Source organism: Falco rusticolus, chromosome 12 (genome assembly GCF_015220075.1).
Source record: "Falco rusticolus isolate bFalRus1 chromosome 12, bFalRus1.pri, whole genome shotgun sequence".
Lineage (NCBI taxonomy): Eukaryota > Metazoa > Chordata > Aves > Falconiformes > Falconidae > Falco > Falco rusticolus.
Genome location: NC_051198.1, coordinates 28,140,194 through 28,162,305, shown reverse-complemented (window position 1 = coordinate 28,162,305; position 22,112 = coordinate 28,140,194). Strand labels below are relative to the sequence as shown.

The 22,112-nt window shown below is 37.1% G+C and overlaps 1 protein-coding gene across 8 annotated transcripts in view; it reads left to right on the top strand.

Moving 5' to 3' along the window:
- Positions 1 to 22,112, top strand: part of CDC42BPA (CDC42 binding protein kinase alpha) — a 189,448-nt gene that overhangs the window by 115,610 nt on the left and 51,726 nt on the right. For 6 of the 8 annotated variants that reach the window (XM_037405883.1, XM_037405877.1, XM_037405876.1 and 3 more), the window contains exons 12-18: positions 375 to 497; positions 5,443 to 5,576; positions 7,195 to 7,437; positions 7,686 to 7,796; positions 11,692 to 11,939; positions 16,909 to 17,014; positions 18,761 to 18,885. In XM_037405883.1, the coding sequence (XP_037261780.1) occupies positions 375 to 497; positions 5,443 to 5,576; positions 7,195 to 7,437; positions 7,686 to 7,796; positions 11,692 to 11,939; positions 16,909 to 17,014; positions 18,761 to 18,885 (1,090 nt within the window). The remainder of the gene's footprint in view (positions 1 to 374; positions 498 to 5,442; positions 5,577 to 7,194; positions 7,438 to 7,685; positions 7,797 to 11,691; positions 11,940 to 16,908; positions 17,015 to 18,760; positions 18,886 to 22,112) is intronic. The other 2 variants (XM_037405879.1, XM_037405880.1) reach the window with 2 other exon arrangements.

The following is a 22,112-nucleotide window of genomic DNA, read 5'->3' as shown; positions in this document are numbered from 1 at the left end:
TACTGTGGAAAAAAATAAATGTACGGAGTCCTGGAATGCTTTCTAGCAGAAAAAAATTCATTATTTCCATTGACAAATTACATTTCTATTACTCTTTGTCTGAAATATCCCATGTATGCAACTTCGTATAACATATTGTGTGTGCACTGTGTCTTGGTTACTATGGCTAAAAATTTCATTCTTAAAACTCTTAAGAACTTGGTTTGGCCAGTTGGCAGTTACTGAAAAACTGGCTTAGTAGCTGGAAATTGCCAGTTGTAGAATCCTCGGTGGGCAGGGTCTTTTGGCATGTCTTAATTTATCAATAATCTCTTTCTGACCTCCTCAGATGTCAAGCATGTAATTTGCCCCTGTCTCTTCCATTTTTTTCCTAGAGTCCACCCAGACAGTCCAGGCTCTGCAGTATTCAACAGTGGATGGCCCAATAACAGCAAGCAAAGATTTAGAAATTAAAAGTTTGAAAGAAGAAATAGAAAAGTTGAAGAAACAGGTAACAGGTATGTTATATATATTAATGTAAAAACTGTAACAGGAAACAATATTCTGACAAAACTTTTTTTTCTCCTACTGTGCTGCTAGTTTTACTTTGCTTTCTAAAACAGTCTTCCAGTCTATCTTTACTTCTCATTTTACCCTTTGCTCTTCATTGGTAGCTCGACGTTTTCAACAAATTCACCTTAATATTCAGTGCTTCAGTAATTCCATAGCAAGGAAGAAGGAAGATTTCAATTACTTCTGCTATTATTATTAATGGTAAAGTTCCACTAGTTTTAAATCGTGGTGTTGCTAATTTACATGGGTGTGAATCAGGCTCTGCCTGGGAATCTGTGACACCATGACCAGTTTCCACAGTGCCACCTTTCTACCTTTTCTTCCCCCGCCCCCATGCCTCCCCCCCTTCGTTTTGCAATGTGTACTGTGAGAGCGGAGGTAACACTTGTGTGGCTCTTTTTGACAGTATCAAAAGTCACTGCAGACCTTGCAGAAGTCATAGTCACTGTGGCATATCTTAGCAGTCATTGCTTTGTACCTCTCTGCAGTCCAGTGTGCAGGTACATAGGTAGTAAACTGGAAGGAAGTTAAGGTAGGTGTTGGTTGTTGCTTACATGGATAAACACAAGCGGTGAAGATTTTAGCCTAGTGGTTTTAGTAGTCTTAAAAATATTTGATGGAAGGATGATTATTATGCTTTACGCATCAATTTATATTTTTCATTAGCTCATTTTCTGTTGAATTTTTCTTGGATGGAGCAAATTCGTGAGCTGTGATCACAATTTTGCTTATATTTTCTTTGAAACCACAGAGGTTTATAGTGTGCTGTTGCTTAGTGCATAAAACTGAATGTGGAGCAAAAGCTAGTTCAAACTGGACATGTGCTTTTCTGAGTATTTTTTTGGAACAGTACTTTTAGAAAAGTGTAGATTATCTGGGAGGTGGGCTGTGTGGATGGAACTACAGTGATACTGAGTTTTCCAAGTGGCAGAGAGTGGTGAAAGGTGTCCTCCATGACAGAGGACACTATGGGCTATAAGGCTGTAGTTCCATGAGCAGAACTGAAAAAAATCCACACCTCTGCCACCAAAATGGGCCCTGCTCACAGCTGTGTGGCCCCTTCTCTCTGTGCATGCCCTGAACTCTAGCTTGACTTTAATTCACTCGATTAAACAAGGAAAGAACTATCTAGGTATAGAGAAGAATTTAATCAACTTACAATTTAATAAATCAGCACAAGAAGGGCAATAGGATCATATGAGAAAAGGGATGTGAGGGGGAAGAACAACCTCTCAGCTCTGCTGTCGATGAGCTATTGTTCCTTACAAAACTGAACATTTAATTCCTTTCCATTTAATTCCTTTGCTTCTGAAAGTTCGTGAAGTCTTTATGACAACTGAAAATTCGGCTATCAAGTGTCTCAGTACTAAGTAAAGTTTTAAAATTGAAATCTGTGCAGATAAAAGAGCTGAATGTCTTTAATTAATGTCATACTGCCTTTCTTTAGAACTCCCAAACCAGTCAAAAAGCAAAGATCTACTTAGCCTGATACCCTGTGTCTTTACAGAGGCTAGTGGAGACATTTAGCGAATGATTCAAAGAAATCAGATACCCAAATCCATCTTTTTCCAGCCTTACTCTCCCAGATTCTGGCAATTCAGGTTTTAAGAACTTCCAGAGGAACAGCTTCTATTGCACCACCACGTTGAATATAGCTGTTAGTGAAACAATTTGCTGTCTGTTTAGTTAATATCTTTTTAGCCTACTTTAAAGGCTTGGTTTGTTTTTAGAAAAATTAGTAAGATTGATAGAAACTGTTAGGTATCAGGACTAGAGCTATAGCAACGGAGGAGAAATCTGGTTACTCTTGTCAATGCAAATAGGAAAACGTCTGCATTTTATGTGAGAGAAAAATCAGATACAAGTAGGTAGTTCTCTGTTGTATGTCCATGTCTTACCTGTGGCTAGGGGAAAAAACCCAGCGAGAAAAGTTGGAGGAACCCACAAAAAAAGATTTATTCAGGTTTGTATTTGTGAAAAGACTTCATTCAGTTCCTGAAAGTGTCAGAAATGCCAGTAGCAACACCCACAGAAAGAATCACTTGAACTCAGTTTCCAGACATTTTATATATTATGAGGCAGCAGCGCACTATGTATGAGCTGCAGACTGCAGCACATAGATTATATGTTTTTAAAATTGTGCAGTCAGAAAAAAGTCTGTTATGGATACAGTTGGACAGTTGCTCTGGCATGTTGCAGCAGTTTCATTTTGTACCCTAAGCATTATTTTTGGATGTGGAGAGGGCTTGACTAGCTCAGGATCACACTGGTCTTGAGTGATGCTATGTTGGCACTATGTCAGGACAAAGGTTTTTGTGAAGTTTCTCACCAGCCAAATGTCCCTCCACTTGCTGCTGTAATGATGAAAAAGACAACGCTATCAGAAACTTCTGTTCCGCAGCGGTCCTTAACTCTGAGTTTGGCTCTTTGCAACCACTGAAAAGTAACATCTACAAGAACAGCTTTCGAATGGGACTAGTCCTTTGTAGAAAAGCATCAGGATCAGCTTTAAGTTACATTTTCATTCTTGACTGTTGAGCTGCACCTTAGATTTAAGCTCATTACTGAAGGTATTACTCTCTTCCTTTTGGTAATGAAAAAAAAAAAAAAAAAAAGTGTAGGAACATTCCCCAACACAACTGATAGCCGTTTTCAAATTAGAAATAAGTCAGCGCCTGTCAAAGGTGGTTAATATTGAGAAGGTTTTCCCTTAATTATCTTCTGCTTCATGCCGCATATATATATGTATATTTCTTCCTAGATACAATATGTGATTTGGTTTTTTGGGTTGGAAGTGAATAATGTGATGAGGAACATGCAGTTGTCTAATCCATCCCCAGTCACCACATAACTTTCCCAGTATATACTTGAATCCCTTGTTTTGTCCAGACAATACAGCCATTAGTTAGAAGATAGTAATTTGTGCCTGGAGTTGTAACTACTACAAGCCGATTTGATAAAATTGGGAAGAGAGAACAATGTATTTTGATTGATTATATGGGTTTTTTTGGTGAGATAGATTTTAAAACTAAATTAATGACAGAATGCAGGCACAAACCAAACAATGGACATGCCTGAATGCTTCCAAATTTAGGGAGCTAGTTCCAGGTTTTCTGGGTGGCCTTTAAAACATCTAGATGTCCCAAATCTGCATCTGATGAACTTAAAGTTCAGTTCAGGTGCAGAGCTGAACTTTTTATGCTTTGGGCTCATCTCTTGGGCAATTACATCTAATGTAATAACATCCTACAGTGAGTGCTTGCATATATTAGCTAAAATGTTTGCAACAACTAGGGTGATGAATGGAAACTTTCTATTTACTACACGTCACAACTAGCTTTTGGTTATATTCTTTAACCTGTTTTACTGCCTCTTCTGGAGCTGTGTAAGTAAACACCTGCTTAAAAAGGTAATAAAAAATGAATACGAAATCGTGTCAGATTTGGGAGTCTCACCGGGGAGACCTTAGAAAAATAGATTTTTCTTGTCCATCTAGTTTTCCAGGAAATGACAAGCTAGCATATGCTTTCAATTTTTGAGGTCAAAGTTATAATTTTTGTTCGCTAAGTTACATAGGAGAAAACTTTGAGGAATCTGTAATGTTGCCAAATATGTAAAGGGCAGCGATGGAAGAAGAAAACAGAGCTGTGGAACAAAGTAGTTCACGCACGGAAGAGAGATTTATCTTGGCTCAGCAGAGCCATATATAAGCTTTCTTTTTGCTGGTGACTTAAGAGTAGACTACATAAAAGAGGCAGTTAATTTCTGGCTTTGAGCTACATCTCTTCTTTAAATGCATTCTTTAAAATTTTTAAACAAAAGTCAATGAATTAAAACAATATTGAATATTTGTCCTGGTATAAGCTAATGGTACTCATTTGCTTATAAAATTCTTTTGTTCCAGAAATTGCAGCTCTTCAAAGTGTATCTGTTTTTATATTTGATATCTCGCAAGAGCCAGTCTCTTAGGGTTGCATTTATGAAAATCTAGTAAAAGGCTCTCATTAAGAGTATAGATGGGTTCCTGTTCTGTGGGTAAATACATATGATCTGAAGACCTGCCACAGCTGAAATCAAAGGCAAAATTTCCAGTGATTTCACAGAACTTGGAATTAGCCTACCTTCATATATATCTTGCTCTAAATTCTTGTTTTTAAGTGAAGGACTGGTGGGGAAGGGGCAGGAAATAACCCACTAACTAGAAATTTTAAATTGTCATATTTTAGGGGTTTCACCTTTTCATGTTGTAGCATTTGAGCATATTATATGATGTTATTTAGCTGTGGTGTAGAAATGTACTGTCACTGTGTAACTGACAGTTGGTAAGAAACTGTAACAGTTTTCTTGCATTTATAGTAGTAATAAAGGGGATCACATAAACGCAAGTGGTTTTCACACTAGAAATAAGTAAAATCATCTGAAGTTAATTTTAAGTGTATCAGCAGTAGAAATACTTGCCAGCTCTTGAAGTGACCTGTTATTTTTACTGTTTTTCTGGGGGAATTTGGGGGGAGGAGGGAGACTGTTTATAATTAGTGTCATAAAAGATGCATTATATATTACATCACAGTGCCTAAAAGTCAAATGTATAGGTTATGTTAAAGCATAGCTTACAGAATTATGTATAGCGCATGGATATTACTATGTGAAAAGCCAAATTGTTACCGTTTTCTATGTTGTTTTGCAGCAAGCTGTGACCTTTTATTCTGTTCCATTAAAAGCAGATAATGGCAGTTGAAGCAACCTACTCCCTATTCTAAACCAGATAAGATTTTGCGATTAAGTGGAAACCAGAACAAATACTGGAGGGGCTTCAAGCAGCTACACTGTGCTATTCTAAAAGAATGATTTTTTTCCTTAACATATTTAGAAGTCTGCTGCTTTTTCTAGATTCTGGTCAGCTAGAACAGCAACTTGAGGAGGCCAGCACTGCAAGGCGGGAGTTGGATGATGCTTCCAGACAAATAAAAGCTTTTGAAAAGCAGGTCAGAACTCTGAAGCAAGAGAGGGAAGATCTTAATAAGGTAAAAGCATTTTGTCAGCAACTCTTCCAAACCCTGAAGACTGTTTTATTTTTGTTCACTTTGCTTGAAATAACTTTCAAGTGTAAAATTAATGAGCAGATAACAAATGTGTAGTGTGACCTACTTTGCTTTTTTTTTTTTTTTTTTTTGAAGAGAAGGATGTTATTTAAGGTGTTGTATGTACAACTGCTGGATGGTCCTAGGTGACTACTTCCAGATAGTGAACTACTCCATGATCCAAGTTGCCTGATGGCTGCAGAGTTTTTATAGCTTCAGATCAAGGTGGTAATGATAATGGTTAGAAGACAAAGCAGAGAACTATTCCAGACAACTAATATAACATGAAGAATGGCTGAAACTGTAGCAGGGGAAAAATGTTAAGAATATAGTATTAAGACTGTATCACAGAACTCTTCCCAGAAGAGAGATGTGAAAAATTGCCCAAATATGAAGATTGAAAAGTAATTTGAAGTAACTACAGTTAAAGAATACTAGGGTTTATTTCTTCTTCTCTGTCTCCCGATTCTTTGTTTTCTTATTTACAATGTACTGTCTTTGGTGGATCTTTTTTGTGATCATGGTTAGATCAGCCTGTAATCAGGTGTGAAATACATTAGCCTGTTTCTCATCATGATTATATTGGCCCAGTATTTTATGGTCCACACTCAGTGCTGATGTGCCAGCTATATTTAACGCTGTTTCTTTTAACTCTTAAGGCTCTTACAACCTTGAAAGCTGCCACTTTCTCCAAGAAAGACCATCTCTCTTCTAAAACAACTTGTAGTAATTAGGACCTCTTTTTATCAACCTTAGAAAATGCTTTTAAATTTGCATAGTTGTCAACAGTGCCAAATATTAATTCTTCCTGCCACTCTTCTTTTCATCTTCAGACGTGCTTTTCCTTGCTTCTTTGTTCTGCTCCGGTTTGGCTGAACATCATTAAAACATTTAAACAGTTGTGGTCCCTCATTCATAATGTAATAGCACAGATCTAGGACACAGCAAGCTTTGTGAAGGTGTTGTGCTGTAGGATTATCACAGCACTGGCAGCGTTATTTCATGTCGGTTCCTTTAAAAGAATAATTATCATATAATGCTGTTAATCACTGCAGTGTTTTGTTGCCTGAAACTTTCTGTAATATTTGCTATTATGGTACAGTGTGTGGAAATCATACTCGCCATTGCAAGTCAGTTTTCAAAAGCTTCTACAGTAGAATTTTTCATAGAGCAGAGTTTTCCATTCAGTTAATGCAAAAACTTTTTTAATCATTTAGCAGTTGACATAAGTACTATTCTTTTTATTCATTTAAGTAGTTCTTCAAAAACTATGCTAATGACATATGTCAATGCGCTTGAAAGCCTTTGTGTTTAACCTGTCCTAATGGAATAAATTCCAACTTGGTTTACATTTATGCGGTTTTACTAACTTTAGTAGTGTAAACCCTGGCCTCTTTCCCTATTTATAGAGGCATGCAATCTGTATCATAGATGTATTCATGAAAAGAAATGAATATGCAGTTTCTATTCACTCTGGAGAAGGTGTTAGATGCTCATCCAAACACAGAATTGGCCTTACAGCTTTCTAGGTTTATTACTTAATTCTTTTTTTAAACTGTAGGAACTGGCAGAGTCTAGTGACAGATTAAAATCCCAAGCCAAAGAGCTGAAAGATGCACACAGCCAGCGGAAATTGGCAATGCAGGAGTTCTCAGAGATGAACGAGCGGCTGACAGACTTGCACTCCCAAAAACAAAAGCTTGCCCGCCAGCTCCGAGATAAGGAGGAAGAAATGGAAGTGGTGATGCAAAAAGTAGAAAGTTTAAGGCAAGATTTACGCAGAACAGAGAGACTTAAAAAAGAAGTAAGTGGTGAGAAGACTGTTTAGAATTTATGAAATAGTAGTTACATGTAAGGTTTTCTGACAAAGTAATTTTTTTATGTTATTTGTAAATCTTTAACTCTTTGATTGTTGTTTCAAACAGTACCAATTTTGTTTTCTAAGAATTTGAAGTGTTCAGTTTAGTGCTGAAGATTTATCTCTTCCATTGAAAAACATTTTGGAAAAAAAAATAAGAATTCTACCTATTAAAAATGTATGTACTTTTGTAGCTGGAAGTCCAAGCTGAAGCCGCAGCTGCTGAGGCATCCAAAGACAGGAAATTGCGAGAGAGAAGTGAACAGTACTCTAAACAGTTGGAAAGCGAAGTAGAAGGGCTAAAGGTTAGTCTGTTTTGATATTAACACCTTCAAACTTACTAGTCAAGTAGGACTTGGATCTGTTTAATTGCTTTCAGATGGAGGATGAAAGGGTATTGTCAGTTCATCACTTCAGTTGACGCTGAATGTTAATGCAAGCATGTATCGCGTTATTGTCCAAAAAATGAACATTTGCCTAATGCACTTTTCAGGCCAGTGTGTTCGCTGCACACCGAAGTATTTCTTAATACTCACTGTTTTCTTACCAAATTGCTTCTGTTATTACTTTATTTAACTTTACCTGTTAAAAGCGCTTTTTTTTTTTTTTTTTTTTTTTTTTGTAGTGTAGGGTGGTTGAGTATTTGTGTGTGCAGGTTCAGAAGCCTGTGCAGGTTTCTGTATAGTTGTTCTGTGTACTATGTTGTTCCTGAGCGTGTCAGTCAAAAGAAAGATGTTTTTCTCTGCTATAGATGTCAACTGATGTAACTGTAAAGGAAATTTTTAGTGTATTCTGCCTCTCAGCCAGAAGTTGAGACGTTTTTGCACAAGAACAGTATTGAGTGTGAAGGCTTTGTTTATATTGATGAGATTGCTCACACATATATGTGTTCTTAGGAGAAGAAATTTAAGTAAGCCAAGAATGTTAACTGTTATTCTATGATTTAGCATTTTATACTGTGCTCTGAACAAATCAAGAGTTTCTCAGAAATTGAATGATAAGGATTTTCATTTCCACGTGAAGATTGCTGTTCATTTACAGCAAAATCCTGTTTCCAATGTTTCATTCAGTAGGATAAATCTAAACTTTTTGTACAAAATGCCAAATTAGGCCTATTCTGATCTTAATTTACATGAATAACAGGGGTTTTTTTATTAGAATTATGTGGGACATTAAGTCACTGCATAGAAAATTTGGGACTTTTTTTGAACATTCTTTTATTTTGCCGCCTTTTGTTAGATGAAAATAAGGAAATCCAGTCAGTATGAAGTTTGGATTTATAAAGTTTCTACTGCAGTGAATTCAGATTGTTACCTGAAAATCAAGATGTATTTCTTCTGTTTTCATGAATCTTCACCATCAGCAAGAAGTTTGTTGACAGTTTTGAGAGGCGAGAAGAATTTATTGGAGATCTATTGAGAATAAATGATCTGCTGATTTATAACAACAGGGCAAGTTTATTGGAAGAGGAAAGGGAACTGGTAGCTTGTTTAGTAATACTTCACAATACAGTAAGCACACTTTGGATCACATGCAGTTTTGATGGTGATTTATCCATTCAGAAAAAGCTCTGCATGGCTCTTAAGTTCAGGAGGCTATCAGAGAGGAAAGGTCAATATTTAAAGAAAAAAGGAAAGTTTCTTCAAACGACAATAGAAATGCCCATAAATGATGGGAGATTAAGTGTAAACAGGATATTGAGGGCTAAATGAAGAGATTTTAGAGAACACTTAGCACTGGAAGCTGAGATTAGTTGTGGAAAGTTCTTTAAATCAAAAGCAGAAGACCACCATAGGAAGCTCGTGGAGCTGCTTGTTGGCAGGGCTGAGAAGGGTAATCTCTGAGTTGATAAGGCTGTAGCAGAAACACTCGACGAGTTTTTTGGTGTTTCAGACTTTACTGCTGAAGCAGGGGAGACGGCCACACAGAGCATGTTCTTTGCAGCAGGTTGGTCAGATGAGCTGGGTCAGTCGGAGGATGATATGCAGGAAGCATTGCAGCTGGCCGGTGAGCCAGGCTGATGTCACACACACCAGTGGCCTCACTGAGGGGGGTCTGAAGGAACTCGGGTGAGAAGTAAGAGAACTGCTGGCCAAGGCATGCACCTCTTATTACAGACGGCCCACTGTGCTGCTATAATGTTGGTCTGGAAGGTCCTAGGAACTGCAGAGGAGTGGGTGTGTAAGTAAAGAATAAGGTCAGTGAGCTCATGGATGAAGCGGAGCCTGTTGGGCAGGCAGCAGGTGTGCCTTTTGTCCAGCAAAGTCTGCGAAGTTGTCAGTAAGTCTGTGGACAAAGGAGAGCCAGTGGATGTCATGCGTTTGGATTTTCAAAAAAATCAGGCTCGGTATGAGTCAGCAGTGTGCCCTGGCAGCCAAGAGGGCAAACTGCATCCTAGGGTGCATTAAACAGCATCTATCTATCTGTGTGCCAGGAGATGCCTTATGTCTCAGTTGCACCATTTGTCCACTTGAAACTGGCATGTATGAAAATATCTATTTAGAATTTGTGCTTCCATGAGTTCCAAATATATTTTCTGTTACTATATTACTCTAGTTCTGTGAGCCACTGCACAATACCATCCAGTTTTCTGTTCTGCTGCACCATCTGTCTTATGGTCTTAATGGTATCTTCTCATTGTGGAAAAAAATGTGAAATGCCACTAAAAATATTTTATGTACCCGATAGATGATGTTGCAAAGCCTAAGCATTTTATGGCCTCCATTGCCATGTATGTATGTGTAGGCAGGTCAGCATGTTGGGCAAGTTCAGTAGGTAACTGCCTGTGTATGAAATAAAATTCCTATGCTTACTATCTTTTTTTTTTTCTTCTTTTTTTTTTTTTTTAAAAATATCTTCCTTTCTCCAAACCATCTCCTCTTAGGATGGCATCTACTTTCTCCAGTTCACCATTCTGCATCCTAAGGGCAGGATTTTACTCTTAGATGGAAACAGATGGTCGTTTTGATGAGTTAGAGAAACCAGTGCGGTAGCAGCACATATCTGGCTCGTACACTGAGGGGGGGTTGCAGTGTTCTGCTGACACTGACAGCGAGGCCCAGCTTTCTCGTAGCATTTGTCATGGTAGAAATTCAGCTCAGCTGAATGTTCTACAATGACATTTAACTTTTAAAGTCTGTTCATACATCACCCAAAGAAAACTATCCAAAGCCATCTTTAATTAAAGGAGACTGAGAGGATTTTAATATCTCATGGTAAGAATGAAGGTATAATTAACAAAATATCTTCAGTCCTCCTAAAGGTGTGACACAGTCACCATAAGTAGGTTTTCCAGTTACCTGTGCTTTCTCAAATCACAGTGTTTTTATTAAGTTTTTATTAGACTACCTTTAATTACATATTAAAAAAAATAGAAAAAAAATTCCAAACCAACTTGTAAGTATGTTTACATTAAAAAGTGTGTCCATACTTGGATTTCAGTGCATGCCATGCCACTATCTCATTTTGAACCTGATCTTGCTCCTCCTCTATGTTATGGCAGGACATTGAGTTTAGTGAGTGCAGCATTTGGTGCAAATGTGTATGTATCCTGAAGCAGTGTGTAAAGACTATTGAAATGCCAGAAGACCTCACTAAGAGAGCTATGCAGCTGCGAAAAGTGAAGTAATTACTCTTATTGTTTAAAGCTTGTTTTTCCCTATTAATCCACTATGATGTAAATGGTCAGTTTAAAATAGGTCAGGCTTCCCTCCTGACTGATGCAATCCATATAGTGTTTCTGTAGCTAGATTTCAGCCTTCAGTTAAGCCTCTGCTTGTGTTAGTATAGCTTTTCCATAAATTATTTGTGCTTTAAAATGTACTGACTGTATATCATAGTCCTTATTCTGCATTCCTGAAAGTCTCTTGAACTTGTTGCTGTCAGCTGTGTGAGTGGGAGGATAAAATTCTTCTGTGGTCACTTTCTGACTGCATGTAAGGGGAGTCAGAATGTGGCCAGAGATGTTTAACGTGATGGTCAGATTTTCAATGGCTTGAAAACTATTACTGCATTTAAATCAAAAGATGATAGAGTACAATTCAGATTTATGCTCTTAACAGATTTTCAAAAAAATTGAGATAGATGTGTTTAACTTAAGTTTGTAATGGGATATTTTCTAAACATACTTATGAATATTATGTTGTTATTAAGCATCATTTTCAGCATTCTTGAGTGCTAACTTGGGGCTGTTTATTTTAGCAAAAACAGGTTGGTCGCTCACCTGGGGTAAGCAGTATAGAACACCAGCAAGAAATCACGAAATTAAAGGCAGATCTGGAAAAGAAAAGTGTTTTTTATGAAGAGGAACTATCTAAACGTGAAATAATGCATGCTAATGAAATAAAAAGCCTGAAGAAAGAATTGCGGGATGCAGAGAGCCAGCAGCTTGCCCTCAAGAAGGAGATCATGATTTTAAAAGACAAGTTAGAGAAAACCAGAAGAGAAAAGTGAGTATTGTATGAAATTTACCTTTAAGCTCAAGATATCTTTTGAAGTCTCCTAGTATGTTTCCAAACGTGCTGTCACTTCCTTAATTGTAGTGCAGGCAGGTACATTTTGGCTGAACTAATGTCAGGGTTGAAACCAGTCACCTTTAAAAATAAAACAGAACAAAAAAATCCACATCCCTGTACTGAAACGGTTAATCTTGCACCAGAATTCTTGCACTGGCTGAGCATTTCAAGGTATGTAATGAATTGCAGATTTGCAGCTTGGGGTGGGTTGACCCCTGAAGCTTATGTTGCAGTTTAAAATGGTTTTTTTTGGACGTTTTTTCTTCTGTTTGGTATTTTCATCTTTTGATGCAAAACTCTAGTGTGTTAGAGATCAACTAGCGCCTGCATTTCTGCCAGCACAGGAACAGTCACTTAATGCAGACTAAGGCTAATCCATGCTGGGTTCCATCCAGTGTTAACATCAGTCATCAGACTACTGTAGGCATAAGCTGCTTTATCTCTTCTGACATGGTAATTTGTCAGAGACCTGCTTTTTTCTCTCCAACTTGGTGGAGCTTATAACTGGCCTTGAGAATGTCCCTTGAGGCATTCATCAATAAAACCATTTTTTTTTCTGTTGGATAGTGTCATAATGGAAATAGTCGTAAATTGAACATGTTGATTTTCATTCATAAAAAATTCCAAACGCTTTATAGACACTAACATAGATGCATCTTTTTGCTGCTGTACCAAGGTGGCAGATTAGAAAAATCATGGAGAAGTTCCTGCTGAAAGCTTAGCCAAACTATAGCAAGTCCTTAAATACAAGTAGTAAATAAAATACAGACTCTTTCAAAAAAGCTTATGCAAGTAGAGTTGGAAACACTGGTTCTCTGGTAAATTATTTCCAGCAGGGGAAGCAGATCATACAGCCTAGAATGCAGTGGATGAACTGTTTCTTCCTAGAATACAGCTATTCGTAAGCTGGACATATTAACACAGTAGTTTGCTGCTGTGTTCTAGGTTGTGAGAGATAAAACTTGCATCAGCAATGTGTTTTCTTTGTACCACAACTCAAAGCTCTTGCTGACCTCTGAGTTACAAATGCACAAAAGGCTATGCTGTCTTGTAATATATAAAGGTGATAGTATGATAGTCCTTTAATGCCATGTCACTCCAGTAGTGTCTCAGAAGGAGGAATGTTCAATAAAGAATCATTAATACCTCTTTCTGCAGGCTAAACTGTTGCTGAAGATCATACCTCTAAACACTGACCAACCCAAAACCTCCTGGGAAATCTGTCAGAACATTCTAACGTTGTACAGCTGCAAAATTTTGAACTAGATGCCCATCTAGTGAAATAACAAATGGCCTAGCAATGCTGATTTGCTTCATGCTAGCTAGTTCCTAAACCTTCCTTCAGTGTAGATTCTGTCTATAAATAAGGAAACTGGATGCAAATTTAAAATCTATGCTGACATAACCATGTGTTTCTGTATGTATTTCAAGTGTTTTAAACATTTTAAAGCATGAAGAGAAATGGCATCATATAACCAGTATCCAACATTTGGCTCGTAATGGGAAGGGTCTCAACATCGTATGAAGTCAGGTGTCCAAGCACATGATCAGTGATTAACGAAGACCTGATCTTAAAAAGCTTTTGTTAAACAGATCTGCAGAATCTCATGCCAGTATTAGGACTCCACAGAAACGAAGTCCACTGTTCAGGGTGTGCTACAGACTGACTTCTGTAGTAGCTCAGGGATTTAGAAGGGAAGCTTAAATATTAGGAATAGAATTGCTGTTGCTGCTCAGTTCTCAATATTTGGTAGTTTTTCCTTAAGATCACATGGATTTTTTTATTATTATTATTATTTTAATTTCTGCTTACACATACTGTTTTTAGCTTTTGTAATTGCTCATGCAAAGCTTTTTGTGAGTCTTCCAGTACAGAGGTGTTCAATGTAAGCATTGAAAAGGAAGCACCTGGAGGCTTTGTGCTGAAATAAGTAGAATTATTTCAACAATAGGCTTGGGGGTGGGCCTGGGGTCGAAGTGTGCATATACAGTTTGGCAAAAAAATTTGAGTAATCTAAAAATAATCTTTAGTGTATATTAAAAAAAAATAAAAAGGGCTTTGGTAAGAGGACGCAGTTGCATTACTCATAAGGGTTATAGTATAGAGTGGATTACGTAGGTTATTCTAAGCAAGGGTTAGTAACAACTTGGTCAAAATCTATGTACTTTTTTATGTGTCTTGCATGTTGTGGTGGTTTCCATTCATTTTTTCAAAACAGGTATTTTTTTTCTTTGTTTCCTTCAAATCAAGCTTTCTTACTTCTGCTATTTCAACAGCATAAGTCTTCAAGGGAGAGAAACTACCTTTCTGCACAAAATTATCGCCCTTTGCCTAAGTCTCATAAACCTCATGCTATTAAAATCAGGAATGTAGGAACCCTGTATCAGGCCAGTGATCTGTGTAGCACGATATTCCATTTCTTAAAATTGTCATGAAATATTTTAGAAAAGGTGCTAGAAACTGTGTAAAATAAATTGTTTGTAGAAGTTTCATTTAAGCCTGTCATTTAATGATAGATTGATAAAGCAGAGCACTTCATAAAACAGCATTTGATTTTTTTTAAATTGTGTGATATAAAGAAGCCTGGGGGCTGGTGTTTGTTTCAGGTCTACTTTTCTTGGTTTCAAAGCAGTAAGATAAAATATTTCTCCACTTTGTACAGCTGCAATAAAGAGCTGGAGTGACAAAGTGATACCATAAAGCTGTTTCACATTGCTTGCATGTGTTTTGCTACAGTTATTTTACTGATAAAAAGAAAGCTGGATCATGTATTATTTCTTAAAGTTCAAGAGCAGATACATAGCTAAATTTTAGATGAGAGAAAAAGCTTGATGGGAGAGAAGGATACCAGGCTTCAAAGCAAATGCATTATTTTGATCTTCCTGGCTGCCCACGGTATGCTTGTGGAGTCAGTTACAGTTCAGTTGTTTGCTGAATTGATATTTGGTTATGATAGATCATACCCGCATTCTCCTCTGTTTAAAATTTGTTCTTGTTTCTTTATTATAGTATAGCAATCTGACTTACTGGTAGTGACAGTCACCAGTTGAAATAAGAATGTGAGGTACAGAAAACTTACAAGTATGTTGGGCTCTTTTACCAATCCAAAGCTTCCTTAATCCACCACTATTTATGGCTGCTTTGAGCCTTAAAGCCTTAAAAGAACAAATTTTAGACAAATACAGAAAGAAAACCTCTAAACAAAACCATAAAACCATAAAAGCTAAATAAAAGAAATAAATTAATAAAAAATTAGGTGGGTCTGCTGCCTGAGAAATTAGCTTTGAATCTATGCCTTGCAAACAGAAGCAAGACCTGTTATTAATTCCCCTGACAGCCAGTGCTTTAATCTCTTCCTGCCTTTTCCCTAGACTGCTCATCATATGCATGGAATCTGTTGATATAGAAAAGGAGTGGTGGTGAATTTCAAACTTGGCATTTAAACAGTAACGATAGTATGTTACTTTACTAGTATGTAGTGTTATGTTTCAAAGGATGCCTAGCAACATAGAATTTCACTATGAGACTAACATGCTGGACTAGATTTCAAAGAGTGGTTGAAGCACTAAATGAATTTCAAATTAGGAATAGGAAATTCAAACCAGCATTACTCTTAACTGGGTTCACTGTAACTACTGGCACTTCTCATCTTTTAAGGGTGTTCTCTCAATTTGGCATAGTAGTAGTAGTTCTGCATCTCAGAAAAAGAGGCAAGGGTGTAATTTGTCTGTTACACAATGTAAAAGTCTGATCAGTATCCAGAAAAAAAAAAAAGGTGTAATGTTTAAGACAAGGTATCCCCTGGATTTTATTTTTACAGAGTTAACCTTTTATACTGGGCACTTTTTCAAATCTTTTAAGGCTGAATGGTGGTGTTTGCTGAATGGGTCTTTACTGTATCTGTGGCAATTATAGGGTAGTTCCATCAACTGACTGATGAACTTTGTGCAGGTTACCTGAATAATTGGTGAAATGGTGAGTGCAAACCTAGTGAGTCTCAAAGGAGTGGATGTGAGGTGGGAGTTACGTGTCTAAAACATTGCTGTACACCACTTTAAAGAAGGTAGTGGTTTTGGCAAACAGAGGGCCTGCCACTTCACAGGTTCTCATATTCATTGTGCAAGGTCAAAGGTGACGTTAAGCAGAATCAACCAGGGGTTCTCCTCTACTGAATGACATACACAGGAGAAGGGAAGTTTTTGGGGAAACAGCTACTCTGAAACGCTTTTCTCAGAAACAAGGTCCAAACCTGCTCTAGAATCTGGTGATATTAGGAGTGTATAGGTTATCCATCCACTGTTTGCTGATAGTATACAGTACCTGAATTAACAGTTCGAATGTGTCCTCTGGCCGTTCTAAATTCTCCAGAGACTAGCCCATATGAGCTTTTCTCATCAGAGACCCAGCCCCAGGTGCTCTAATTTAGCTTCGGTATGTTCTGGTTTCAGACATGGTCATTGTTGCCTGTCGTTCTCTGTGTAACTTGGAATTATAGAAATGTCTACATTAAAATAATGGTTCTGTGAGCTGAGAATTTACCCTGAGCATTTTAGAATATCGACACACACATTGCTCTGCACAATTACAGCTGCTCAATACTTGAAGGATTCATCTGAAGAACAAAATACGTATAAGTGGATTGATAAATGTTAGCTCAGTGGAGTTCTGTTAATACCGCGCTGAAGGAAAAATCATTGTCTAATTATAAATTCCAGCGGACTGCCTTATAATCTGAAGATGGTAGTATAATACATTTACTTGCTTAATTTTAAGAGGCTGTGGTATTCCCAGTGTCGTAGTTCCCTTTCAGCTAGTGTGCATTGATCTTTTTGTATTTAAGTGAATAGTGTGATGAGTTTTAGAATAGGGACCTTTCTAATTCTATTTCATTTTATTTCTTAGCCAAAGTGAAAGGGAAGAATTTGAAACAGAGTTCAAACAGAAGTATGAACGAGAAAAGATTCTGCTGACAGAGGAAAACAAAAAACTTTCAAATGAACTTGATAAGGTAAGTGCTGTTGAGTTCTGAGCTTACTATGCTATGTACAGATTGGACAATATAGAACTGTATTGTTATTATTAACTCTTAATTGATAGCAGAACTTGATATTACACAAAAAGTTATTAGTATTTTATTTTAATAGAGAGTATCTAGATGCATCTGAACTTGAGTGTGTGCACTTATATGTATATATACGTGTGTGTATTTATGTGCAGGAATTGAGTTAGATGGTCTTACGGTTCATTAAGATTCACTTTAGACAATACCTTAAGGCAACAGAAAAGGATGATTTCATTGTATGACCCAAATATAAGAATACATAGTTAAAGATGTGATTATTTAGAGTATATTTGCATCTCAATTGCTGTGAAATAACAGGGCTCCTCCCACCCATTGAGATTAAGTGTTACTTTGAGATATTAAAAAAAAATACAAATGATAAGGCATATTAACTGAAGCGTGTTGGGCAAGGAATAATTATGTATTGTGCATTTAGATTATCTCTTTATTGTTCACTTTGACAGGTTATTCAAGGTCATTTTGGATTAGGCAAGTCTTGTTAAACTTGTCTCTTCTTTTTTTAATACATCACAATTTCTAAAAATATGATGAAAGTACGGTGTTCTTCAAAGTAAGCATGTTTGCATGTCAGTGTTCAAATTAAAGTATATTTTCATACCAGTGTAAGATGCATATTATATATGCCTATATGTAGGCTTAGTCCAAGAACAGTAATAGGCTAGTCACTTTGATAGGTTTTCTGCTTGATGTTTCTTTTTTTTTCTTTTTTTTCTTTTAATTTGATTAGCTTTATATTTTTCTTGTCAAATGACATTTACTAAATAGTCTTATTTTAATTATAAGCCTATTCAAATGATAAAATATGGAGTGGAGTACTCCAGGAGTAAAAAACAGAATACATTTAAACCAGATTTTTTTTTTTTATATCGTTTTGATTTGTTAATGTATTTCAGTACTAAAAGAAGCCTTTCACGTGAGATGCATTCTCCTAAGCAGGCCTTCCTATAAAGTCTATCTGATCTCCAATTCCAGTTTGACTTTATGAATAATTATTTAACATAATGAAGGTTTAGTTCCCAATACCAACTCAGGTTAGCTGTGGCTTTTGTCTTGCAGAATGTGCAGGCATGAATGACAGCTATGTGAATGCGAGAGGTTAATTGCTAGGTATAACATATTGTACTTACAGATGTGCATTTAATTTCAATTTCCCTGTCTGCAAGTAAGTAAAATGAAAAATAGGGGAATGTGAAACACCTGGAGAATCTCAGGACTGACTTGTGCCTGAAACTGTTAAAGCCTCTCATTCTCCATGGTTACTAAACAAGGGAGAGGTTTGGCAGTTTTATCTCAGCTACAACAGTTTTTGTGCCCTTGGTTTGCTCTTTTAATGTAGTTTTTTCTTTATAGAACATTCCACACCTATATGGTCAAAGCAGAAATCTTCTAAAAGTTATAGAGGTATTTGGAGACTAATTCTCAGAAAACTAATTAATTTGCTAGAGCAAAAATATAGTTCTAGTCCTCAAAAATGGCCTTTCAGTACAGCTAAGGTCATACATGAGAAGAGATTCTGGCGTTTATTGTTACGTGGTGTTTATTGTGGTGGGTAATACCATTTTTAAAGCAGATGCATGATGTGGGAGAGGAGAAGACATGGCTTTTGAGGCTGCGTAGATACGGAGTCGCAGCAGCTCATACTTTTAACAAGCTGTTTGAATTCTCATTCAGCTCACCACCATGTTTGAGAGGCTGAGTATGAATAACCGGCAGCTGGAAGAAGAGATGAGAGACCTGGCTGATAAAAAGGAGTCCGTGGCCCACTGGGAGGCCCAAATTACTGAGATCATCCAATGGTGAGTACTCTGCTCTAGTGCCATTGCAGAATGCCCTCGGTATGTGGTAGGGCAGTTACTGAGGTTTTGCCGTTGCATATGGCGCTTGTAAGTGCTTAGGTGGAGTCTCACACCCGCCTGGGATTCTGCTGTATGTTTGCTGGAGATTTTAATAATTATCCAAATCTGGAACGTGGTGTTCCTCCTTAAGAGCGAAAGTGTCTTACCAAATACAACTTTTTTAAGTGCAGAAGACTCGTGGCCATTGGGTGTGGCTTGCGGCTTTGGAAGAATGCTGGAAGGAGTCATGTGCTGAGCTCACGCCTCCGAGAGGGAGCAAGCCTGGGAAAAGCAATCGCTGAGAGTATTTGTGTCTCGGCATTAATTTCCTTCATCTGCTTGGCATGTGGCAGAATGAAACAAATACAGTGTAACTTTTATGTGATTTTTTTATAAGGAGGGCATTTGAGACTACCACAAAGCCAGTCAAGTGATGTTTCTAATAATACTTTTGCTAAATAGTGACATTATGTTTCTAAAGTCTTCTGTCCGGTTCTAGTAAATTAAGAGGGGGTGGGGAAAGCCCAAGTTGAAACTATTAAGAGAAAAAGATGATTTTATCTAGGTGGCCTTTATTTTTCCTCTCCATGCCTGCTTCTCTCCCCTCCCTTTTTATGGTCCATTGCAGTGTTTAGCATCCACGAAAGCAGTTTACATTGAGACAGGTGTTTTTAGAGCTCATCCAATTCTGGAAAGATTCCTTCATCATATACTAATCTTTTTTTGTTTACTACTTGATCATTTTTGCCCCCCATTTTTCCTGTCTCATGTTAGTGAAAAAATCTGATTTGTTGTGTCAAAGCAAAAAAGGGAAACATTTGCTTTGTGAAACCTATTTTGGTATTGTTGCAATGTCAGTATAATTTTGTTGTCCAAATACAGAGAAGTTTGTCAGTTGAATATAGCCATGTGAATATGTAACAAGAAAGAAGGGAAGTTGTCTGGGTTTCTGGAAGTGTTTTAAACAGCGTTTGTTACATAAAATAATGTAACGCTGATCGGTCCATAGTGTCTCAAGGCATTGTATTTGTAGCAGAGGTTAAAAAACTCAAAGGGTCCACTTTGGGCATGTTCCTTTTCAGTCCTGTCTCTCTTAACTGTGAGTGTAGTTGACAGCCCGTGTCACAGAAATTATAAAAATAACCCATAAAAGTTGTTTAAAACAGTTAATTTCTAGCCAATCAGAAATACTTATTGAGAAAAAAATCAAGGTAAAGAGAGACAAGTCGTCTGCTTCACATTCCATATTTTTTTAAGGCAATGCTTCTCTGCTTACCGCACCAAAGTAACCAAACCCCTTTTTTCAGATTTATGTTTGAAAGCACTCATAAAACTTGGCAGTTCTGGAAAAAGACAAGTCAGAATTAGTTGTGGACTGTTTTACTTAGCACTATGTAAAAATGTACCAACAGCCATTAAGAATGCCCTTTCTGCAGTTTATGAGTGTTTAATATTTTAAGATGTACTACTGATGTGGTTCAGGTATATGATAAAGCATCTTGCGTGTATTAGAGATGTCACTGGGGTGGTAAAGGAGTTTGGGATCGAGGTTTTTGTTACATCTACAGATACTTAATGAAAAAAGATTAGGAACATGCAAGACTAACTTTTTGAATGAAAGATACCATTTCACTGATCCCTTATGATAAAAAGTATGAAACTAAAAATTGAAGAATTACGTAAAAAGAAAAAATAATAATAATTGTGGGCAGAGTTAAAGGAGATTAAAAAAATATCTGGCTTGGTTCCAGTTTTTAACCACTGTACACGTCTCAGTTTTCTCTCTGTACTTCTCTCTGCTTATGATAAGGTTTTTTTAGCTATGAGAAGCCTTATTTTGACTCACATTTTTTTCTTATGTTTAGATTTTCCCTGTGTTACTTAGATAATCTGGTCATGTCCATCTGCTGTCCTTAGAATTCAGCACTGCACACTGAGACTAGGTCCTGCTCTGAGGATTTTTTGCTGTGGAACGTGGGGTGCTATATGAAGTATTTAAATACCTGTAATACCAATAAACCTTTCAAAAGAAAAAAAAAAACCAACTAATTTTGAGGAAAACTAGTTGTATTAAATCAGTCACAAGTCTATGTTTTCCTCAGAAGAGCACGCAATTTAAATCCATGCCTGTCCACCTCTTCAGTATGACAACAGAATGCCTTGGAGTTAACAAAGTAGGTTAGAGCTCGAAGGTTCCTTCAAAACTAACATTTTTTCACATAATATTACATTAAAATATGTGGTTTGGGTGCGTATGTTCCACCTTTTAAAAATGGGTTTTGCCTACCATCATCTTTTTGTACTGTGATTCATGAAGGATAGGAGGCAGTAGATGGAATTAATTACTGGTTTTGTAAACAGTTTGCTCAGCTGCCTATGGTAGTTGAAGGGCTTTGTTCCAGCCCTGGTTTAGGTAACGCAAGCCCAAGGAGTCCCTGACTTCCTTGGAGTGCTCTGCCATTTAATAGATCTCACTCAGGAAATCTGCCCCACTACTCAAATCCATGTTTTGGTTGGTTTCTTCATGACTCCTCGGGCCTTTCTAAATCATTATTTCTTTCAGATTTTATAACTTGCAAGTAATTTTAATGGCCTATCATGTTCCTTTTAGCCTGTCCCTGCTTTTTTACTTTGCTATCTTGCATCTTTGTTAGGGCAAATGTACAAAAGCCGTATATTTTTGCTTTTGTTATCCCAAGATGCCATAAATATAGCCAGAATTTCAACATAAACACTTGAATCAAACTTCCATTGCAAATTCTACTGTAGTAGCAGTAGACCCTCACAGATTATTCAGCCTTAATGGAGCTACTATATTTACAAGTTAATATTAGCCAAATCACTCATCATTCCTTGACAAGAGTAAGAAATATTGAGGCTTTTATAGTCGGCTATAAATTTTCCTGTGGGAGGTGGGAACGAGATTCATTGCGTTGGAGGTTAATGCAGTCACTTTAAAAAGGAATCTTTCAAATAGCCATGGTATGATATTTCTGTTCTGTTGCAGAAAGGAGGTTGGTGGAAATCTTGGTAGTGATTCCCAGAGTACTTGGCAAGAATCTTAACTTACTAGTCACTCTGAGAGGGATTCATGTAACAGAGTTCTAGGAGTCATAAGGTAGACAACGAAAATCCCATTACTAGTACTGTAGAAGTCTGTTTTGCACCACACTGATTGAAAAGGAAGC